General features: G+C 37.3%; 1 protein-coding gene across 3 annotated transcripts in view; it reads right to left on the bottom strand.

Annotated features, from left to right (window-relative positions):
- TXNRD2 (thioredoxin reductase 2) overlaps positions 1-19,794 on the bottom strand; it is a 38,054-nt gene extending 18,260 nt beyond the window's left edge. For all 3 annotated transcript variants that reach the window (XR_009960215.1, XR_009960216.1, XM_062590580.1), the window contains exons 1-11: positions 19,712-19,794; positions 18,702-18,767; positions 17,905-17,961; positions 17,201-17,345; positions 16,821-16,895; positions 15,796-15,874; positions 14,931-14,993; positions 13,982-14,052; positions 8,185-8,204; positions 7,718-7,809; positions 4,920-5,094 (exon numbers count right to left, since the gene is read on the bottom strand). Coding sequence is in view for 1 of the 3 variants with exons in the window: in XM_062590580.1 (XP_062446564.1) it covers positions 4,920-5,094; positions 7,718-7,809; positions 8,185-8,204; positions 13,982-14,052; positions 14,931-14,993; positions 15,796-15,874; positions 16,821-16,895; positions 17,201-17,345; positions 17,905-17,961; positions 18,702-18,767; positions 19,712-19,787 (919 nt within the window). In the remaining 2 variants the exon portion in view is untranslated. The remainder of the gene's footprint in view (positions 1-4,919; positions 5,095-7,717; positions 7,810-8,184; positions 8,205-13,981; positions 14,053-14,930; positions 14,994-15,795; positions 15,875-16,820; positions 16,896-17,200; positions 17,346-17,904; positions 17,962-18,701; positions 18,768-19,711) is intronic.
- Positions 19,795-19,796: the final 2 nt, after the last annotated feature.

Raw genomic sequence — 19,796 nt, 5'->3', positions numbered from 1 at the left:
ATACATTCAGAACCCTTCCACCATTGATAGAAGTGTGCACCAAGGTTACAGGGATATTTTTGAATACTTCATCCATTACTGATGGACTCTCAGCATGTCTGCCACAATATGAAAAAAGATCTGACCTTTACTGAGTGCCAGGGCAATAACTGGTTCTTTGCTAAGTCTGCGAGGTTGTACTGCTTCTTGAAGCATTGATTAGTTATAATGAGTATACAGAAGAGTCATTTCTGCAGGGAGATTGTGGCTGCCCTGGTGCAATCAGTAATCACCCAGGCATCACCATCCACTGTATATCCAAAGTTATTTGCATCTTCAGACAACAAGCCAAGGAGCCTTTGCTTTGGTCCCAGTGAAACCAGAAAAGAAGACCAGCCCCAAATTCTGCATAACCAAACAAAAACCTTACAGTGTGGGGCAGACGTCTAACAATTGTAGTCTTTTTTTTTTTTTTTTTCAAGGTCCTTTGCAAGGTAAAGTGGACTTTCCTAGATGAAATTGCATTTCTCTTTACATTAATTTTCCCATGTTAAGCTTGCTGTAACCAAAGATTTTGTATGTCCTTAATGCCTGTTTCTGCAGTGTTAACCAATACCCATGATCCATTACCAAATGTGGTCATTGGCTTCAACCTCTTATACACTGATGAGTTAATGGAACCTGTATTCTACAGAAAACGTCACATTAATTTTACTCGTCTTATAAAGTTATTTCGGAGCATTTTCCAGAAGTCAGTTTTTTATTTATTTATACCAACCTCTAGGTTTTAAAGTTAGAGGCCAGTCATTGCTTTTTAAAATCAATATCATCTGATAGTTCAAATTCAAAAATATTCTCTCAGGCATATAGAGCTTATCTTAACATTTAACTTTTCCTCAACATGAAGGAGTGATTTTGGTAACCATGAGTTTGTAATACAAGTAGAATAAAGTAAGAGTTATATTCAAAGTTTGTGGCTGGGTTAAACAAAGGACAGGTGCAAAATGTACCATCCAAGTCCCTCTCAAAGCAAATAAATCACTGGAACATTAAAAATAGTGTCATTTAAATCTGGCTGAATGTCACAAAAACAAGCCATTAGCATAAAGGCGTGAGGAAAAAAAAAAAAAAGCCAAAAGCACTGGCTGATGTAACCAGAGAGAATTTTCATTAGGAATCCAGAAACCACACCTTACTAAGACAGTCGTGAATTTAAAATAATAAGAAAGGGACATAAGCGGAGTTCAGAACAAAGACCCAGAGTTTAAGCAAACCAAATCACATTAGCACTAACAGTTTTCTGAGATCAACCCAGGTGCATTATTTTCTATTGAAAAGTCCATAGGTTAAAAATTAGATGCCAAAATCTGCTTGCAAAGGGGAGTCTAAAGCCTATCCTCTTTCCATAGGGGCTGGCAGAGTTGTACTCATGGGAGATCACAGCAATATTCTACCATATGGGACTTTTCAAAGAAAATCTCCACGGAAAATTTCTGTTTTCTTAGTTAATCCAAACTGATTTGGTTGTAAGATCTGAAAAAAACAGAAGTATAGAAAGTGTGATATACTTAACCCTTTCTTGATATTGAACAATGATGATCTTATTTTACTGCACTAAAAAATAAATCTGCCAGACATCCATTCTGACACAAAAGAAAATGTTCTGAATAGCATAGGATGTGCAACACCTGATACCTTTTCAGCTTTGCATAGAGCTAAACACATAATTTCTTTTTATAGCAAAGATGATATTATTTCAAAGACACAGTGGCTTTCCTGCACGCCTGCAAATGCAAAGGAACCTGAAAATTGTTGTTCCACTTCTCTCATCAGGGAGACAACTCTCTTTTATAAAGTCAAACTTTAAATCTGCTGCTGCTCATGGCTCTTTTTATTAAGAATTTACTAGCACACTATTCCACTTTCCCTGACAAACTAATTTAGGATATTTTATAAACACCTGCTTAGTTTAATCATCAGTTCAATGTTGTTCCTCCACACAGCAAGACCCAATCAGATATGAGGTAATTAAGTATCTTTTCAAGGACTCTGGAAATTACCTGGACAAGTTCCAGTTACAACAGTAATGTTTTGTCATCTACTGCAATTTCAAATGGAAATTCTACTTGTCAGTTCCTGCTACATATTAGCTGTGTTGCAGCTGCTACATACGATTCATAGGTTTCAGCCCTCTGATAGGTGAGGCAATCCCTGTATATAAAGCTTGATCTTCTGCAATTTTGCCTCACAGATCAGCAGTAGCATCTATTCATGAGGTGTGAACCTCTACTCTTTGCTTTGGACTCTATACTTAGTCTGTGCATGTATAGACTTACCATTGTTTTGTAGCTCAGGTACATAAGGTGCCTATCATGGAAAGTTTTTTTGAGCCCTTAAGAGCATGGGGAATACTATACTAATACTAAAAGCTTATTTTTCACACTTCGCAAAAAAAATCTCAAAAGCTTATCAATTCAGGATATTTCTCAAACAAGCAGAAGACAGCACAAATAAAAGGCAAGACATTAAAGGACAAGACAGTCAAAAATCAAATAAATATCAAGAAAGATCTGTTTCAGTGATCTGGAATGCAACACAGCATAGTCACTCAGCAAGGTAACACAGATCTCTGACAGCTAACTGCGAAGAGTTTGGATTGAAACCTTTAAATGTAACTCTTGCACTGTTAGTAAACAATTTTAACATTATTCATAAAATCCTATTAATCCTACTAAAATCCTACTAAAATGCCATGATGTATTTACAGAAATGAATGATTATCTATCACAATTCAGGCTACAATTAGTTAACAACAGTGGCTGCTTTCTAACTAATTCTACAGGCTGACTTTCTTCAATCAGCATTGTAATTGGCCCATCTGCAGACAGGAAATCCTCAACACTACCAAGTTTCCCAGTCTATTATCTGAGACACCTGGTGTGGGTGTGTTGATACAGAGAAAAACAATGAATCATGAGGACTGCACATCAGTTAACCAGATTTAACTGTTAATGTGTTTAATCTTTAAGGGTGGAGTGCAAACTTGAACACTGCGGGGGGGGGCACCAAACCTTTCACTTTGCAGTTTCTAAATATGGAGTTTAACTCAAGTCTATGACAAAAAGTATAATGGGCTCTACTGCACATCAAAATAGTGCAAGGAGTCACATTACTACTGACTTGCAATTGTGTATCATTCAAATTCATTATAATTAACGTTTAAACAACATTTTTAACATTATTTCAATTTAACAGCTCTTATTTCCATCTTTGACAAAAGTAAAACAAACTGTCTTGAAATTTCACAGGTGTGACTCCACATCAGAATACATTTTTACTGGAAAGTTTGAGGAAAATCAGATCTTGCATTTAGAAACCCACAACTTTGAAGAACTTAAATTCATCTGACCTCGTGAATATTTCCCTCAGTTTTCTGGATTGCCAGAACTTTAGACAGCATAGCCTTTTTTGCTGTAGGTAAGCACGAGTGTCTTTGGTTATGATGAGTGTGATCCATTATTAAAAGCTATTTCTACAATTTATAAAAACCTATTCTATTATATTTTTAAAGAACATTAATCACAGTAATCCAAAGAAAAGGTTGGTCAAGGCACGCAGCCTGCTCTTTGTTTGGGGTATTAACAAGATGTAAGGTTGACTTAGGCAGGGCAATGGAACAACGGGATTGTAGATCTAGTCTACTGGGCAAAACACAAAATGCTGCAGATGAGGTGTTCCTATTTCCTGTCATGGATCCATTCTGTGACCTCAAGAATTTAAAATCATCTCTTTGTTCATCTTTCCCAGGTGGAACAGTGATGCTTACCCTGCTTCTATGAAACACTAACATCAGAGAGAGAGAAAAAAAACACATAGTAATGTAATAATTAAAATCAGTTTCTAAAGCTGCTGGTGAAACTGATTGTTCTTCAGTATCAAAACAGATTTCTTGGGCAGCAATTTTAAGCATATTTACTTGGTTTAGTACATGTCATTTGTTTGCCAAATATCAGTACTGCCTTTAGCCATTCATTATATACCTAGAACTCCAGATATCCACAGAACTTTGTAGACACAGAAGATGAGGCCTGCTATTCCAATAGGTTTGCAGTCTATCAGAAGCAATGCAGCAGCTAAAAGCTGACTAATAACAGCAGCAAATGAGCTGCTTGGGCAGGCAATGTAGATAGAATATTTTCTTTTCTGTGGGCTAGAGCATTGTACCATATATCACTCTGTGTTAAACCTTACAAGAAGTAGCACCTGAATCAAAGGAGGTAGAAAATAGATTTAATTCCTGTTTCTGGTGATCATCCTTATAGCTAGTTCCACAAAATCCTTTTACACTGATTTACTCTGATTTAGGCATCATATCTCAGATCCCTCATAATTGAGGTATGTGGAGGATCCTAAACTGAGTTCAAATGTCTCCAAGCTGCCAGATTCCCTGAAATAAACTTGGGATGAGAAGAGATTTTTAGAATAATTGCTTCTCTTGGATGATGGAATACTGCAGCTATAGTAACAAACTTACAGGCACAGTTTAGAAATTCCCAGAAGAAATGGTAGCCTTCTTAAACAGGGTAATAGAAACTTTTAGTGAACAGCTAAATGAGTAAGTCAGAGTGCGGACTTAGAGAACATTGACTGCACCACAGGAGTTGCTAAATTCATGTTCTCATTCTCTAGTAAATATCAGAAAGAGCAAAATGTCACACATTTATTGTAGCTCATGCATAAGTAATCACATGGATTTGCTTCACTCACTGTAACTTCCATTGTTACTTAGATTGTAAGTGAACCAGTCAGGCATAGAAGAAATGAATAATAATAATAAAAAAATCTTAAAAGGATTAGTGGCTTAATCTTAAAAAAGAACAAGGGACTTCATTTTCAAAATAGCAAGCATTGCGAATAAACATTAAAATACTCAAGTTTACCTACTGCCCACATCACCGTGTCAAAGGAATCTGTTTCTTCTGTGCCCAAGTCAGTATTTTTCCAGGTGACTTGTAATTTGTTGCTCTCCAATTTTTCAACTTTGGTTGGGATACATTTCTTTAAAAATTTTGTGCCATAAGATTCCATGTGTTCAGTTACTAAAGAAGACATTTGCTGTTGAGTTAGGGAAAAAAATTGTTTAAACTTAAGATATATAGTCTTTTTAATCAAAACTTTTTCAGTTGTCTTCATGAAAATCTAGTAAATACATCTTGCATTTCAAACATTCTGTATCACTTCGTTACTGTTGCATTGCTAACACATTGTGATTTATTGAGTCACTACATATTTGAGATCTGCAACTCCACCTCTGCTGAAGAGATCCCTGTATCCTAAGAACATTCAAGTTATTTTCACTAAGGTAAAATATCAGACAAGTATCAAAAGTCTTTTACTTAATTTGACGCTTATAGAGAAATAGCATCTAGAGCAAATGCAATTTAACATTGCTATAATTACCATTTTCTGGTAGCATGAAGGGAATTAAACACTTTTCTAAAGCCAAGGAAGAAAAATACTTCCCCTTGCCCTAACACCTGTCATTCTGCTGCAAAGACTATGATTCATTAAGATTTCCTGGAAAGATCTACTACAAAAGGAAATAACACTTTTGTCCTAAGAGCCTGTTTGAAATAATGCCACACCGCAGTCAAGTAGTGAAGTGTCGCATTGCCGGGTTTATCCAAAGATGTCATTGCTCCTGATTGTAGTAATTTAGGTTGCACTTTTTCATAGGTTATGCTTATTATTTAAAGGCTATTCTCACAAAACTACTCACACAAAAGAACTACATGCAAGCTGTTGGCTTACAAAACTTCATTTTCAAAGTTGTGACTAAGTAATATGAAAGCAACAGCATTATTTCTCTTCTGAAACACAGTAACTCACTAATCATTTTCCATTAGATTTAGTGTGGTTATAGCCTGAATAAAATTATTTTCTCTCTATTCCTTTCTAACTTAGAGCTTTCCAATGCACTCTCCCTGCATGCAAGTTCTTGGAGCTAGCCCTGCTCTGTGGTGCTTCATGAACCACTTAAACTCTCTTCACACACTACTCCCTGCTTGCTTATAACTCATGCTATTACAGATACAGATTTCTTCAAAGATGAGAGTAAACCCCAAGATACATTCTTGTACAATTTTGCAAACTCCAGTATGCAAACCACCAGTTTTAAGAAAGCCACTTCAAAGTGGTAGTGGCTGGCATGCAACCAGAATCTGTCACTGCCCATGGTGGTACTTGTCACTGCTGCTGCTAACTGCACTACTCCCTCCTCAAAATAGGAGTTTGGGAGCACCTATCTTAAACAGACTAACAAAGCATACACTGTGTTGTTACGCTTTAGAAGTAGTTTTCCTACAGCCAGCATGCAAAGCAGTTCTTAAGAACAAAATCTCAGCTTTATTACTCTTTCTTCAACTTCAGCATGTAAATGTTTTGCACTATTGCAATTAAGCATTAAAAAAAATCCTGATTCATGACATCAGGAATAATTAAATCAATGTGCACTGGTTTCCATTCTGGAAACATTATTTTCAAGTGATTAATTTGAAAAAGGCTTCACTTTTGAAGCTGAAATTTTCCAAGGTTATTTGCCCAAGAAGAAATTTCTTGGAAACATCAAAATAGGTTCAGCTCAGACACGAGTGAAAACCCAGGACTCTTTCACTGTTGTAAGGACACTAATGAAATCTTTCCTTGAAAGTGCTGATGCAAAAAAAAAAAAAAAAAAAAAAAAAAAAAAATCTACAATCACCCATAAAAGCACTCTGCCTACAAATTTAGGGACCAAGGGGACTATCAGGCCATCAAATAGACCATTTAACCTGTAGAACACACAGTACAGACTTGCATCCAAATAACACTTTACTGGATCCAATAACTTGTGTTTAAGCTGCTACCCCACCAGCTATCACTTCTCTAAGCAAATCTACATGCTGCACAAATCCTACATGACACCTGTTTTTTTTGCTTTTTCCCTTTATTATTTTTAATTGCTTTTATTCTCATTATACCAGAATGGGATTCTGGCCAAAACTGCTTTCGGTTTTGCCAGCACAATCACGACTACTTGGCTTTTAAAAAACATCTCTAAATTTTTCCCAATTTTCAAATACATTTTTTATGTTTTAACGTCTTTGCCTGAGTGATTTTGCTTTTAATTTTCTCCAGGTTAGGGTTGATAGTCCACCACATATTTTTTTCACTTTTTAGGACTGCCACTGTCTGCCTTTTTTGAAAGCAATAAGATCAAGACCTCCAGTTCCTATGTTACTAAACTTTCTGCTTAGTGATTTATTTTTGTTCATATAGTGAACTCCACATTGAACTACTTCCTGTTAAGTGCAATGCTTTATTTTAAAAATCATTATTTACAATTTTTAGAATTTTTAGAATCTAGGTTATCTTAAAGAGATCATCTAATGCTTTTCACAGTGGGATAAGCCAAATTTCTCCCTTGCTTCCTGGTCTTTCAAGCATTGCAAGAGAAGTGGGGGGGAAATCTATTTTTCTGAAGTAAAGATCAAGAGATAGATATAACAGCAAAACAAGAGCTAATATTTATTTGGTTACTCTTCAGAAAGCACCTACCAGTAAGTCTTTGGAGAAGACAAGGTCACTTTGTCTTTAGGAGACAACAATTACCAAGCACATCTTTTGTATTATTTCATATACATGTGTGCATGTGCATATATGTATATATACATAGGGATATAATATGTTTTGTACTCACCTGATCAAAGCCACGAAGTGGAATACTTCTCATCATGACTGTGGTATCCAATCCAATGCCCGTTAGAAAACCAGCACACTCAAGTGAAACATCTGGTGAAATACCAGTCAAAGAAATATAAACTTCATATAAATGCAGCTGAAATGAGGGCAGTGCACGAGTGGGCCTTCTTCCTAAAGAAATCAACTTCTCCTCAAAGACAATACCTTCACATGCTTCTGATGTCTATTCAATAAAAATCTATAGCCTTAGAATACTTAAAAACAATACAGACTTGTTTTTAAGGCCCTCAAAATTCATCCTCAGCTGATGTCAACTCCCACAATGATATCCAACACGAAACTGTTACTGTGTATTACCAACTTAAGTACAGGGCACGAGCAAAGGCATTCAGAAAATGAAGCTTTTATAAAAAAGACAACTATTCTGCTTAGAATCATAAATCATTGCAGCTTTTCAAAGGATACAACTGGCTCCAACAACCAACCTGTTATATATATATAAAAAAAAAGAAAGAATAAAGCAATGGAATGAGCTGGTGCATATTTTTGCACAACTGAGGTTATTTTCTGAAGTATGTATGGTTACAAGATTATGGGTATGAGCAGCAAATCTGCTGTTGTTAGATGGGAAAAAAGAGTATGACTTATCAATCACAACAAAGAAAACAGTATATTGTGTCAGATTTCATTCAAGCTTATTTTATTAAAAAAATAAAAAGTAAATAGTCTAACAAGAAATATAGCATCATTTTTACATTGCAAAAGAGACATTTAAATATACATTCTGAAAGACAAGCTCAAAAAAGCCACAAAAAAAAAAAGGTCAGAGCAAATAGCAAGGTTAAGAGGCATAAATATTTCTTAAAGGCTAAGCAGATGAAGCAAAATATATTTCACTTAGGCTCTAAGATATACCTCAGTTAGAAGAACTGGAGTGGAAACTGACACATTTTTTTTTTTTTTCCTCCTCAGTGCCCACTGCAATAGATGCCTGGTCTTTACAGGGCCTCTCAGCACCACTGTGTTCCAGACAGTCAGTATAACAAAACAGAATGGCAATAAAATGGGAAGATCTGGGAGTATTCTGGTCCTGGACCATTTCTCCCCAGAAACCTTACCCCAAAACATGCCCAAGGAAGTCCTAAACATGATTAGAACATGATAGAAACAACATTGTGCTGTGTCTTGGATGCAGAAAGATCATTACTAACCTGAGAGGCATTTGGCACCCAAATTTAAGAATTTGGGATGGCAACTGGGGGAGCTGCATCTTCAAAGAAAATTCTCTTGCCAATTTGTTTATTAATTACCCTTAGCTCTTCCAAGGCACATGGGAAATGCAGAATGACAAACTTGATTGTTTCACAAGCATACTAAGTCCTCTTCATGGAATGAAATCATCCTTCAGTTATGACTGGACTACTCAAAGACCACTTCTAGAGAACAGATATCCTCAAGAAGTTCTTCTGTTGCCATTACAGTAGCAAATGGATGAATATTCAGGCAGATCCAAGCTGTTCAAAATATAAGTGACTTAAACCCTCTCACTTAAAAGGGATATACAGACAGCCACCTAACAAATATCTGGACAATACTGTATGTTAAAAGACAAATTCACAAAATAGAGAAAACCGATATGGATGACCTAGTTAAAGTAACTCTCTAGTTCTTTGGAAGAAGTAAGGTGATGTTAGAACAGACAATTCTAAAGCTAGTACCAATCCCTATAGATAATAATAGAGTAATTTGTTAGATTAATGCTATAAGTCACCGCTGATGCAATTAGATATCGGCTACTTTGCAAGAGCTGGATAACAGAAATGTTCTTAAAGTTAATATCTGAAGCAATGCTAATGAATCTTGTTAAGAGATGAGAACTTTCAACTGTCCAGCATTGTATAACAAGTGAGCTCAGGGGATCAGAGTAAGATTCAGCTTAGCAAAACAATAAGCAACCTGGCTCCCCCAAAAAACCCTTAACACTTGACTAAAGTAGACTACCTAGAGGAAGAGACTTGAAGAGCTTTGCATTTTTATTTGTTTCCCATGCAGTACAGCACTGAGCTCTTCAGCATCCCTTCATCAAGTATGCATAATCCTAGTGACAAACTTTAAGTAAATGACTGAAATGCTAACCTTCTCCAAAAATGTGTATTAGTCACCCAACCTGGAGGTTAAAATTCAGACTATGATCTTACAACAACAAAAAAATACCGCATATCAGCAGACATAGCATAGAGATTTGGGGTGGATTATTTTTGCTTTTCTTTTTTTTTAATGCTAAGCCACCCTGCTTCCTTTTCCTCTCCTCTGAGAGAGCAGACAAGATTTAAATATATAGACACTGCAGCAGTCATGCCTGAACTTAAGCATATCTCAAAAGTTCTACAGGTACCTTACTATTTCATAAACTTATTATTATTATTAAGAAAATTTAATACGAGCAGAACTTAAGCATGTTTTAAATTCTCAACTTGCTTTAAACTATCAACTAGACTACAGATCCACATATAAGAACTTATAGATTTTACTCATTGCTAAATTTAATTTTCTTTTATAATCATCACTTCAGATCTTGCATAAAACTCCAGTTCCCACCTCTCCCCATATTTCATATCCTCTCCATCAAGAACACCACTGAAGTTGCCCATCAACACTTCTGATTCATGATGAGTATTAACTCTCCTGCACAGCAGTTTCTACGTCTGTCCCCATATGCACTCTACTTTGCAGCAGTCCTCTCTCTTCTACAATATCCTCAGTTCTCTCCTACTCTGATATGTCTGCTCCATGAAAGGCAGCACACTCAGTCACTGTCCTGGAGGCAAATGTGGGTCTAATTAACCAGTCAGTCACCGATTGTTAGCTGCTGGACAGGTTGTACTCATATGCCTTTGCTGCTCATCCATTGTGCAAATCTGTTAAAAATCTCATTTTGGAGGTTCATTCCATGTAATGTTTGTGTATACCTTCAACAAGGTATACCTTCAGTTTTTTAATCAAGGGAAGAAACAAAAAAAGAATATGATTAGACATTAAAATTCCCTCTTACTATGAAGATAGTGCAGAATGCTAGGTTTTTTCTGACCCTGTTTTCTCTACCTATGAATGTATGCTTTCTGAAGAACTTTCATCTAAAAAAAGAAAAGAAAAAAAAGTCTGACATGAGGAGATTGTTTTTGGGGGGCGGGGGGTTGTTTGTGATAAATAGATGTCTCTCATACTGCCAAACCCAAAAGGTTAAAACAAAACAAAACAACAAAAAAACCTTGGACTTTTGGGAGATAGAAGAAGCATAGTTTGCCAACTGCTTTCTGGAATGATAGTGTTCATGTTTTCAAACTTCTCTTTGCTTTAAAAATTTAGATCAGAAACCCATGGTCTCACCCTGTTTAGCAAAGTCACAGAATCTTACTACACCTTTTATCAATATTCAACCTCTTTTGACTGCCTTGAGGAAATTAATCTTAACATCACAGATAATGCCAGCAGAAAAAACAGTTGTATGGAAATAATCCATTAAATAAAGGCCTTTTCCTGCAACAGTTTTTCCTCAATTAACTCAACAGTTCTAAGCAACAAAATAAAACTGTTTTTGCAAAACATAATCTGAACAAGTGAAAATTCAGAGTAGTCAGATCACAGGAAGGAATACATTTGAAATAGCAATCTACACTCCAGAAAAACTTCCAATGCTGTTTTGTATTCTGCCTTTTTTGCTTGATTCCTGGCTGAAGGAGCATACATAAGTATGGTGCTTCACAAAATATATTTAACATAAACACTTAAATCCATAGAAAAACACACACAAAAGTTTCACATGCACTGGAAACTTTTCATAAGGAGTTACCCTCAATTTAAAATATAATACATTAAAAAAAATTAAATATTTTGTATCTATGTGAGCATGCATAGGAACTGAAAATCAATGTTAAGAGGTATAAGGTACGCCATGGACAGGAAATCTGGCTTCTTTTTGGCCTTGCCACTGACTTCTGACTTGCCATATATCCCTAGGGAAGTTATTTCACAATACTGCCAAGAGAGAAACAAGTCCAATACTTGGCAATAGCTCTCTCTCTCTCTTTTTTTTTTTAATGCCAGGTCAGCAGAACAGAACACTAGGTGAAACTCTGGCTTTTAGCCGATACCTCACCCTAAACTAAGTTACACCATTTCCCAATTCCAAGAGAGATCCTTTTGAACTTCCAAAAAGTAGAGATGTGGGCTGCTGCTGGGTTAGCCCCAGAGATGGCAGCCAGTATAACAACTTTTCTCACACACAAAAATATATTTATCCTATAATAAAAACATACAACTTCTGGAGGCGTACTGGGAACAGATTAAACTAAAGAGATTAAAATCTACCAGTCTGGGCTTTATGTTTGGCAAACAATTTAACACAGTAGAAAACAAATTTTCCCAGTGCAGGACATCTGATTTATCTGTAAACGGACGATCTTTCGCTCTTTCAGTCTACAGGTCTTGAGAAGCACTGCAAAAAAATACATTCTGCCCGTAAAGAAATATCTCTTGGAGATTCATAGGGAGTAGAATGATAATTTCTGTAATTTGGGCATATGTTTGCTCTTTCTTATCTTTAGATGAAAAATAGATGCCAATTGGCACGCATTCTTAACACCATTAACACATTATTCACAATTTCTCCTACACACTAGATGGTTCTTGAGCTTCGTCAATATCTAACAGAAAAGTTTAGAAAGTAAGACCTAACCTTATTCATACCTGCTCAGTCTCTTACTCATTCTGAGCAAATTTCAAAATAGCTTTTCTAATTCACTTTGCTAGGTTCTTTCATTTCAGTAGTGAGAATTTCTTCATAGTGTTTATACATCCGGGGTTTCTTATGACTCCTAAGTTTATTGGTTAACAGTTTTCCTTCCTTTTGAAAAACTTCTTTATATGAATAACTGCAAGACTACAATTCTATATCCCCTCAGCCATGCAATTTGCAGCAGAGATATGTATATAGATATACATTTTCGGAGAAAAGAAAAGAAAAAAAGTAGAACACAATTCACACTACAGCAAAAGGCATTAAACTGAACCTTGGCAATATTTATAATTGACACAAATCCGACAGAAACAAACCTTTAACAACTCCCTCCTTCATTTGCTAGGACACAGTCTGATAAAGCACAGAATGCTACTGTAGCCCCTCAAGGCTTATTTTGACTAAAGTTTAGGAATGCAACATATAAACACTAGACTCCCACATTACACTGCTACAACTTGCATTAGCAGCAACTGGACAAAAGCCACATTTTCACAGAAATATCTTACAGGAATAAATTTTGTGTTTAGGCTTAAAAACCAAAAAACTAAAAAACAAATTTCAAACAATTTTCAAAGTCATGCTCTTCAAATTGCAGAGGTGGTTGATATACTGCAAACAACTGCAGATTTAGTTTCCTTTTAAAACTGTACTACGGAGCCCTATTTATCTATTTGATGTTTAGCTAAACATATACGGCATTTTTATATTAGAAAGTCACAGCTATGAATGGCAGCTCTATCTTCTTTCAAAATACCATGACTGTGTTGGTTATAAGTCTCCTTTTCTAATAAATATGTTGACTTTTCTAGAGTTACTCAATACTGAAAAGTAAAAACCATAGTATCTTTCTTTCACGTTAGAAACTGTGCATTTCCTAGAGCAATTACTTGCATTAGGAAGTTGCTATGTAGTGCTATGCTGATTCAGGATCTTAATGTGTTTAGGTACTGTAAAAGATAGAACAGACTACGGTATTTTATTATTTCCATGTAAAAAAAAATAGTATTTCAATTAAACAATAGCTTCCAAAGCATAGAAGAATGGCAAAGATGCCTCACCACATTTGCCTTTCTTACCAAAAGTACTACGACTTAAGAGAAGATAAATAAAACTATATTGGATTTTTTTCCTAATTAAGAAAGCCACAGCAAATAGGAACAGTGTAGCCTTCATTTAAGTGTATGCTGCCCTCTTGTGACTTCCATACGTGACTGCTACAGCAAACAAGTTATCTTAACCTAAAATGGTGAAAATTTTAAATTTAATTTGATTTCATAAGAGAATATTCACACCAAAATACTCCATATTATTTACTTATGAAGGCTGGTAGAGCAAAGCTGATGTAGCAAAACAAACTCTCAGAAGGAAAACAGAAGAGAAAAAAGTGGTACATAAAAGTGGCATGTAAAGTAATGAAAAAGTATGAGCAGCAGCATCTATTAAAGCCATGGCAAGGTAGCTTACGTTTTTCCAGGAGATTCTTTTAGCCAGAATAGATCATCACTTGTGATTCCAAACTCCAGTGCACCCGTAATCTACAAACAGACAGGTAAAATCTTGAATCCAGAATGTAAGAACTGGCAGTAAAGACAGCTATCAGCACCTTGAGTTGTATTAACAGAAGCATAGCCACTAGCCAATGGGAGCAACTATTCGCCTTTACTCAGCACTAGTTAAACCACATCTAGAACATTGCATCCAGTTTTCAGCCTCCCAATACACAAAAGACACAGATAAATCAAAGCAAGCTCAGCAAAGACTTATTTATATGTCCAGGTGCACATGCCCTAGGAGGAAAGGCTGAGGGAACTGGGCTTGCTCAGCCTAGAGAAGAGAAGACTTCAGGAGGACCAAATAGCAGCCTTCCAATACCTGTGAGGAGGTTATCAAAAAGACAAAGCCAGGCTCTTCATAGTAGTGCATGGCAGAAGGACAAGAGACAACAGACATGAACTGAAACAAGAAAGGCTCTGAGTTGATAAAAGGAAACACCTTTTCACTGTGATGAAGTCAAGTATTCGAAGTGATTGCCTATACAGGTTGTCCAGTTTCCATCTTTGCAGGTTTTCAAGAACTGCCTGGATAAAGCCCTGAGAAACATAGTCTGACCTCATAAATGACTGTGCTTTGAGCAGAAGGCTGGACTAGGTAACCTCTGGAAGTCCCTTCCTACCAGAGTTATCCTATGACTCTAAGCAACACTGACATACTACATTGATACAAAATATCTTCTATAGATTTTTTTTTTCTGAAAAGCCTATGCTTTATACAAAGGATAACTGTTTCATACTCAACATAAGTACAAAAATCTTTTATGTGTTACTTTATGTTTACATTTTTTTATCCTCCACATTCATTAGTATCTGTAACAAAATAAAGCTGTTAGAGTAGTCAAATGGCAAGCATAACTCACATGTGTAGGATATTTTGGTCTTCCTCCAGTAGCAATGACAATTCTCTCTGCAGTAATAACAATCTACAAACAAAAATACACAGTCAAAATCAAGCACATGAAATCCTTCTACCTGTCTTTGGATTTTAGCTATGTACAAGCTAAACTGATAAATAGGAAAGCTGGCACTACCCTCTGCTATTGATCTGACTTATCAGCAGTGCATTAAGAAAGGTTGGTTATATAATAAAACAGTGCAGAAGTTTCTTGTACACATTCTCTATCAGTTTTCCTTTTAATATTAAGCGTAAAATTGTTTCTATGATGGACTAGATTCTAAGGACTATTTGGAAACAACAGTTGTGCATGCCCATACATGCCCATTTTTTTGCTAAATATGTAGAAGGGGCAGTCACTGTTATTTTACCCAGATGCTTGAAGTCAAATGGAGCACACTTAGTATCCACGACTCCTGTACAGGATTTTGTATTAGAGAACTTAAGTGCCTTTACGATTAATCTGAAGGTGAAAACCATCTCTTAGATTTTTATCTAATGTGTTGACCAGTAAGTAGATGTTGGTCCTTTTTACGTCTCTTGGCATCTGCAAAAACCATACAACTCTGACCAAAACAAATAATCTCAGTGTTTTCATCTGCAAGGAAAAAGTAATGGCATCTAGCTGACAGGCTAGGGGCTCAGTAGGCAACAAGTAAGTTCTTAAACACCTTATTTAGATAAAAATGCTAATCTCCCTCTCCAACGATACTGAATCCATAAAGCAATTTGCAAAAGTAGATTCTAGCTTCTCCAATTGATCTGAAAACTGATAGATAAAGACCTGAACTGTCTGAAGTTAAGGTGCAGAAATCAGTACAGCAGCTCACCTCTTTACCTGCTTTTGTTAAACCATGGATTGTATGTGGATCTGAAAAACTCCCTTTGATGTTGAAATATTTCACCTTCCTGTTTAGGAGAAAGCAGTAACATACATGCAGGCTTAATGCGGATGAAAAGGAATGAAAAAGGAATTAGCTAGTCTTTTCATATTTGAAGGCCTAACAAGGACAGAAACCAGGCATAGAAAAGAAAAGGAAGGAACAATCTAGTTTCAGAGGATTGTTTTCAGCTCTGCCATGTAATTTAGGTCACTTAATTCTTGCGTCACAGTTCACTGCCCTATACAGCAGAGAGAGTACCTAACCTTGCAACAAGTTTTGGAATCAGGTTATTGACTTCTTCAAATGACAGATGCTCCATATCCATACATCCCCACATATTGATAGCATTATTATTTTATTGTAATGCTTATTTGACAACAAACAAAAAAAAGCAGCTTCAAGATTTGTTCTGATAACAGTAGAAGTTAGTTAGAAAATTATTTAGAAAATTATGTACCTGTTAAATTATCTATTATCATCATTGCTCTAAAGAAGGAACATGGCAATTCAGAAACAAACAAGAGAAAGGCCTGCACGCTTGAAAAGCTTAGAACCATGTCAGCACTGAACACAAAGACTTTAACTATTTTTGTACAGTATTATCTATGTGCTTATTAATATGGCATGTAAATTGTGGTGGACAAGTTTGAAATGATCTTAAGAGAAACCCTGACTATTTAGTATTAATGTAGAATTTCTCCAGACTAAAGAGAGCATTCCCTGATCATTGTGCTGTTAGATAACTTTCATATATGGTCACTTTCAGGGACTATTTCCCAGAGAAGAAAAAGGAGACAAAAAAAAATCATGTTACTATATGCTGGCAAGGGTACCTATAGTCTAGAGAGGAATGGACTTACAAACTCAAAATACTAGCTCCAACAAGAAATTCCAAAGGCAAATCAGCAATTCTACAAAGAGAAGTGCTCTTTGATTATGGAAAGAAAGATGAACTTCAAAGTCCTACTTACTTGTCTTGCAGTTGCACTCTGTGGCCCCAGTTCAAGGATTTCACATAATTCTGAACAGCTTGTGCCATCACAGACCTATCACAAAACAAGAACCTGAGCATTAAACCATCACGTTACAAATTTAGAAAACACATCTCAGATGCAACTCAAGCGATTGCTAGAATTAGGAATGTTCTACAGTAGTTTTTGTTATAAAAGTAAATTATCAAGTTCAAATCAACATAATATGAACCCTATTAAACCAGTAAACATGAGTTGTTTTTAAACAAAGATTAGTCTACACAACTTAATGCAAAATTCAGCTCCCTAACTGTCCTTAAAAAAAATGCAAAAAGGAAGATTTTTGTTACACATTCACAGATAAGGGCAATATTCTTTACCAGGTATGCTGAACAGGTTGGGATATATTCCAGCCATAGCGCTGGGAATCTTTAATGGCACTTCCTAGAAGAGCTGCCTGATGCATAAGCTTTTTAGGAATGCAGCCGACATTGACACAAGTTCCACCAAGTCCCCATTTGGTTCCTAAAGGGAAAAGAAATTTAACAGAGCAGGTTAGTTTTTAACTTAAGGCTGTTGGGTTATTGATGGAATTAGGCTATTCATAAAATTAGTTAAAAATTTTGAAACAGCACACAGTTTGCTATCTCCTACAGATCAGTTTCTAACTCTACTTACATTATTTTGTTTTGATGAAGAACATAACTAAATCTTTTTCTTCTAAAACTCAAGATATCTTATGATTTTTTCAAGGCTCAGAAAATCCAAGCATTAGACATTCATATTTGCTTATCTGCAGATTTTATTTTACATATAGTACAAGTAAAGCTTCAGCATGATAAAATTCATTCACTTAAGGAACTGTAAATGACATTTTGATAGAGAAGATTAGTGTTCCCATCCATTTAAGTGCAAGGTCTACCACAAATGGCAGACATCACACACTGCTAACAACCATACTACAAGCAAAGCAGGCAGTGTGGCTTTGGCTATTTTGCTGCCTGGAGCAAGTTGGTCTGCCAGGCAAACATTTAATTCACATGTGCAAGTATTATCCTAGCATCTCTCTACCATTAGCTTCTACCTTGCGGAGAAGGTTCCACATAATCCAGAACAGCCACTTTCCTTCCAAATTGGGCAGCTTTAAATAAAAACAAACAAACAAACAAAAAAAAGAAAAGATATTTAGAGCAGGGAGAAACACAGAAATCTGAACATTTTTTAGTATCACAGGCACAGGTCAACAATACAGGAGATGATAGTAGGTGGCTTACATATTGCCTCATATGAGATACCAGACTAGGGGCCCAACCTGCCCATGCGGCCAGTGGATCTTCCAGAGGGCACTTAATACCCTGGACTAAGGGCCTCCAGCTTCCATCAACAATAAAATACATCTCAACCTCAAACTGTATGTTGAATAACCTTATGAGTTGTTGAGCATGTTACATTAGAGTTACAAAGGTGGAGGTTCTCTACAGAAGTTAAATAGCTCGCAGAAACAGTCTTATTGGACTGTTATCTTAACACATAAAAAAGTGAAAAGTATAATAAATAATAAACAAAAAATACAGTATCTCTACAGGAAAGTATTTTACAGCAACAGTTAAGTAAATGCTTATCACAAGTTCCTGTGACAAGACAAGAAATATTAAAACACAAAACAAAACAGAATAATAGGAAAGCCAAACAAGATCACCCCCTTTGAGAGTGCAAATTAATTTGTAGACTAACAGTATAGAGTTGAGTTAATAATTAATGTGCAGGAACTAAAGTATACTACATAGAAAGCTTTAGCATTGTTAATATCACTTCTCCCAGTTTCCACGAACACACCTTAAGCTAAAACAAAGCTTTTGTTAGTTATTTATATATACAAACCTTCCTTGGCACAAGCAAGGCCTCCAGACCCTCCACCAATTACCAGAAGATCATACTCGCTCTTTCCTGTGGAGATGTGAGGGGAAAAAAAGAAAAAAAAAAGGAAAAAAAAAAAGAGAGAGAGAAATGGTACAGGTAAGAAAGATGGCAGAGGTATGTTAAAAAGAAAATACCAAGAAGTATACTATTTTCACAACTGATTTTTGCTGACTTGGGTTTTCATAATTTTACTAGCAAACTGTTTTATCACTGTCCCACAGCAATCTGAGAAAATCATTAAACTAACCAGTCTGGTTTTGTGAATGAAACACAGGAAATAAAGCAATCCAGAACTGCAAAATAGCTCAGACTACACACCACGTCCCAGCAAAGCTCTCTGCGCGATTAGGCAATGGCAGCTGCAGTTCCCACCCGGGTCGCGCACTCCACCACGCCGGCAACCGTTCCCGCGGGCTTCTGCTTGGCGGGAGCCGGGCGCGCGAAGTGGGCCGCGCGCTTGAAGCGCCGGGTGCCCCTCAGCCACAGCTGCGGGCGAAGGCGAGCCGTTTTTTTTAGCCTTGGCGGCCCGGCAAGCCGCGCTCTCCCAGAGCCACTGACACCTCAGGGAGGAGGTGGGTGCCAGGCTTTGCGGTGCCTTGCGCTTGGGCTGGGAAGGCCTGTACCCCTCTGCCACGTTGGATTTATGCTTAGAGAACACATTCTTGGTTGCCGAGGGTACGCCTCGCCAGAGAGCCCTGCCGCAGGGGACAGGCCACCGCCTGCGGGGCGGTTTGGCCCTCGCCCTGCGGCTCCCTCAGCAGCGTGGGGGATGGGTGAGAGGCCGTGGAGCGGGGGGGCCGCTCATGGAGGAGACCCCCGCCTGCGGCCCCCTGGTGAGCGGGGAGGACTCCGGGGATCCCCTTCGCCGGCCGAGGGGCTGGGCGGCCCCCTCCCAGCGAGGCGGGGGAGGGGGGGGGGCGGGGGGAGACACGGCGCCTCCGCGAGGCCCGAGCCCGCCGGGCGCCGCGTACCTGAGAGGGCCCGCGCCGTACGGCACAGCCCCGAGACTCCTAAGAGACGCTCCGGCCTCCGCCACAGCGCCGCCATGTTGTACGG

Source organism: Rhea pennata, chromosome 17 (genome assembly GCF_028389875.1).
Source record: "Rhea pennata isolate bPtePen1 chromosome 17, bPtePen1.pri, whole genome shotgun sequence".
NCBI lineage: Eukaryota > Metazoa > Chordata > Aves > Rheiformes > Rheidae > Rhea > Rhea pennata.
Note: the sequence above shows the minus strand (reverse complement) of the source record. Positions and strands in the feature narration are given on the sequence as shown.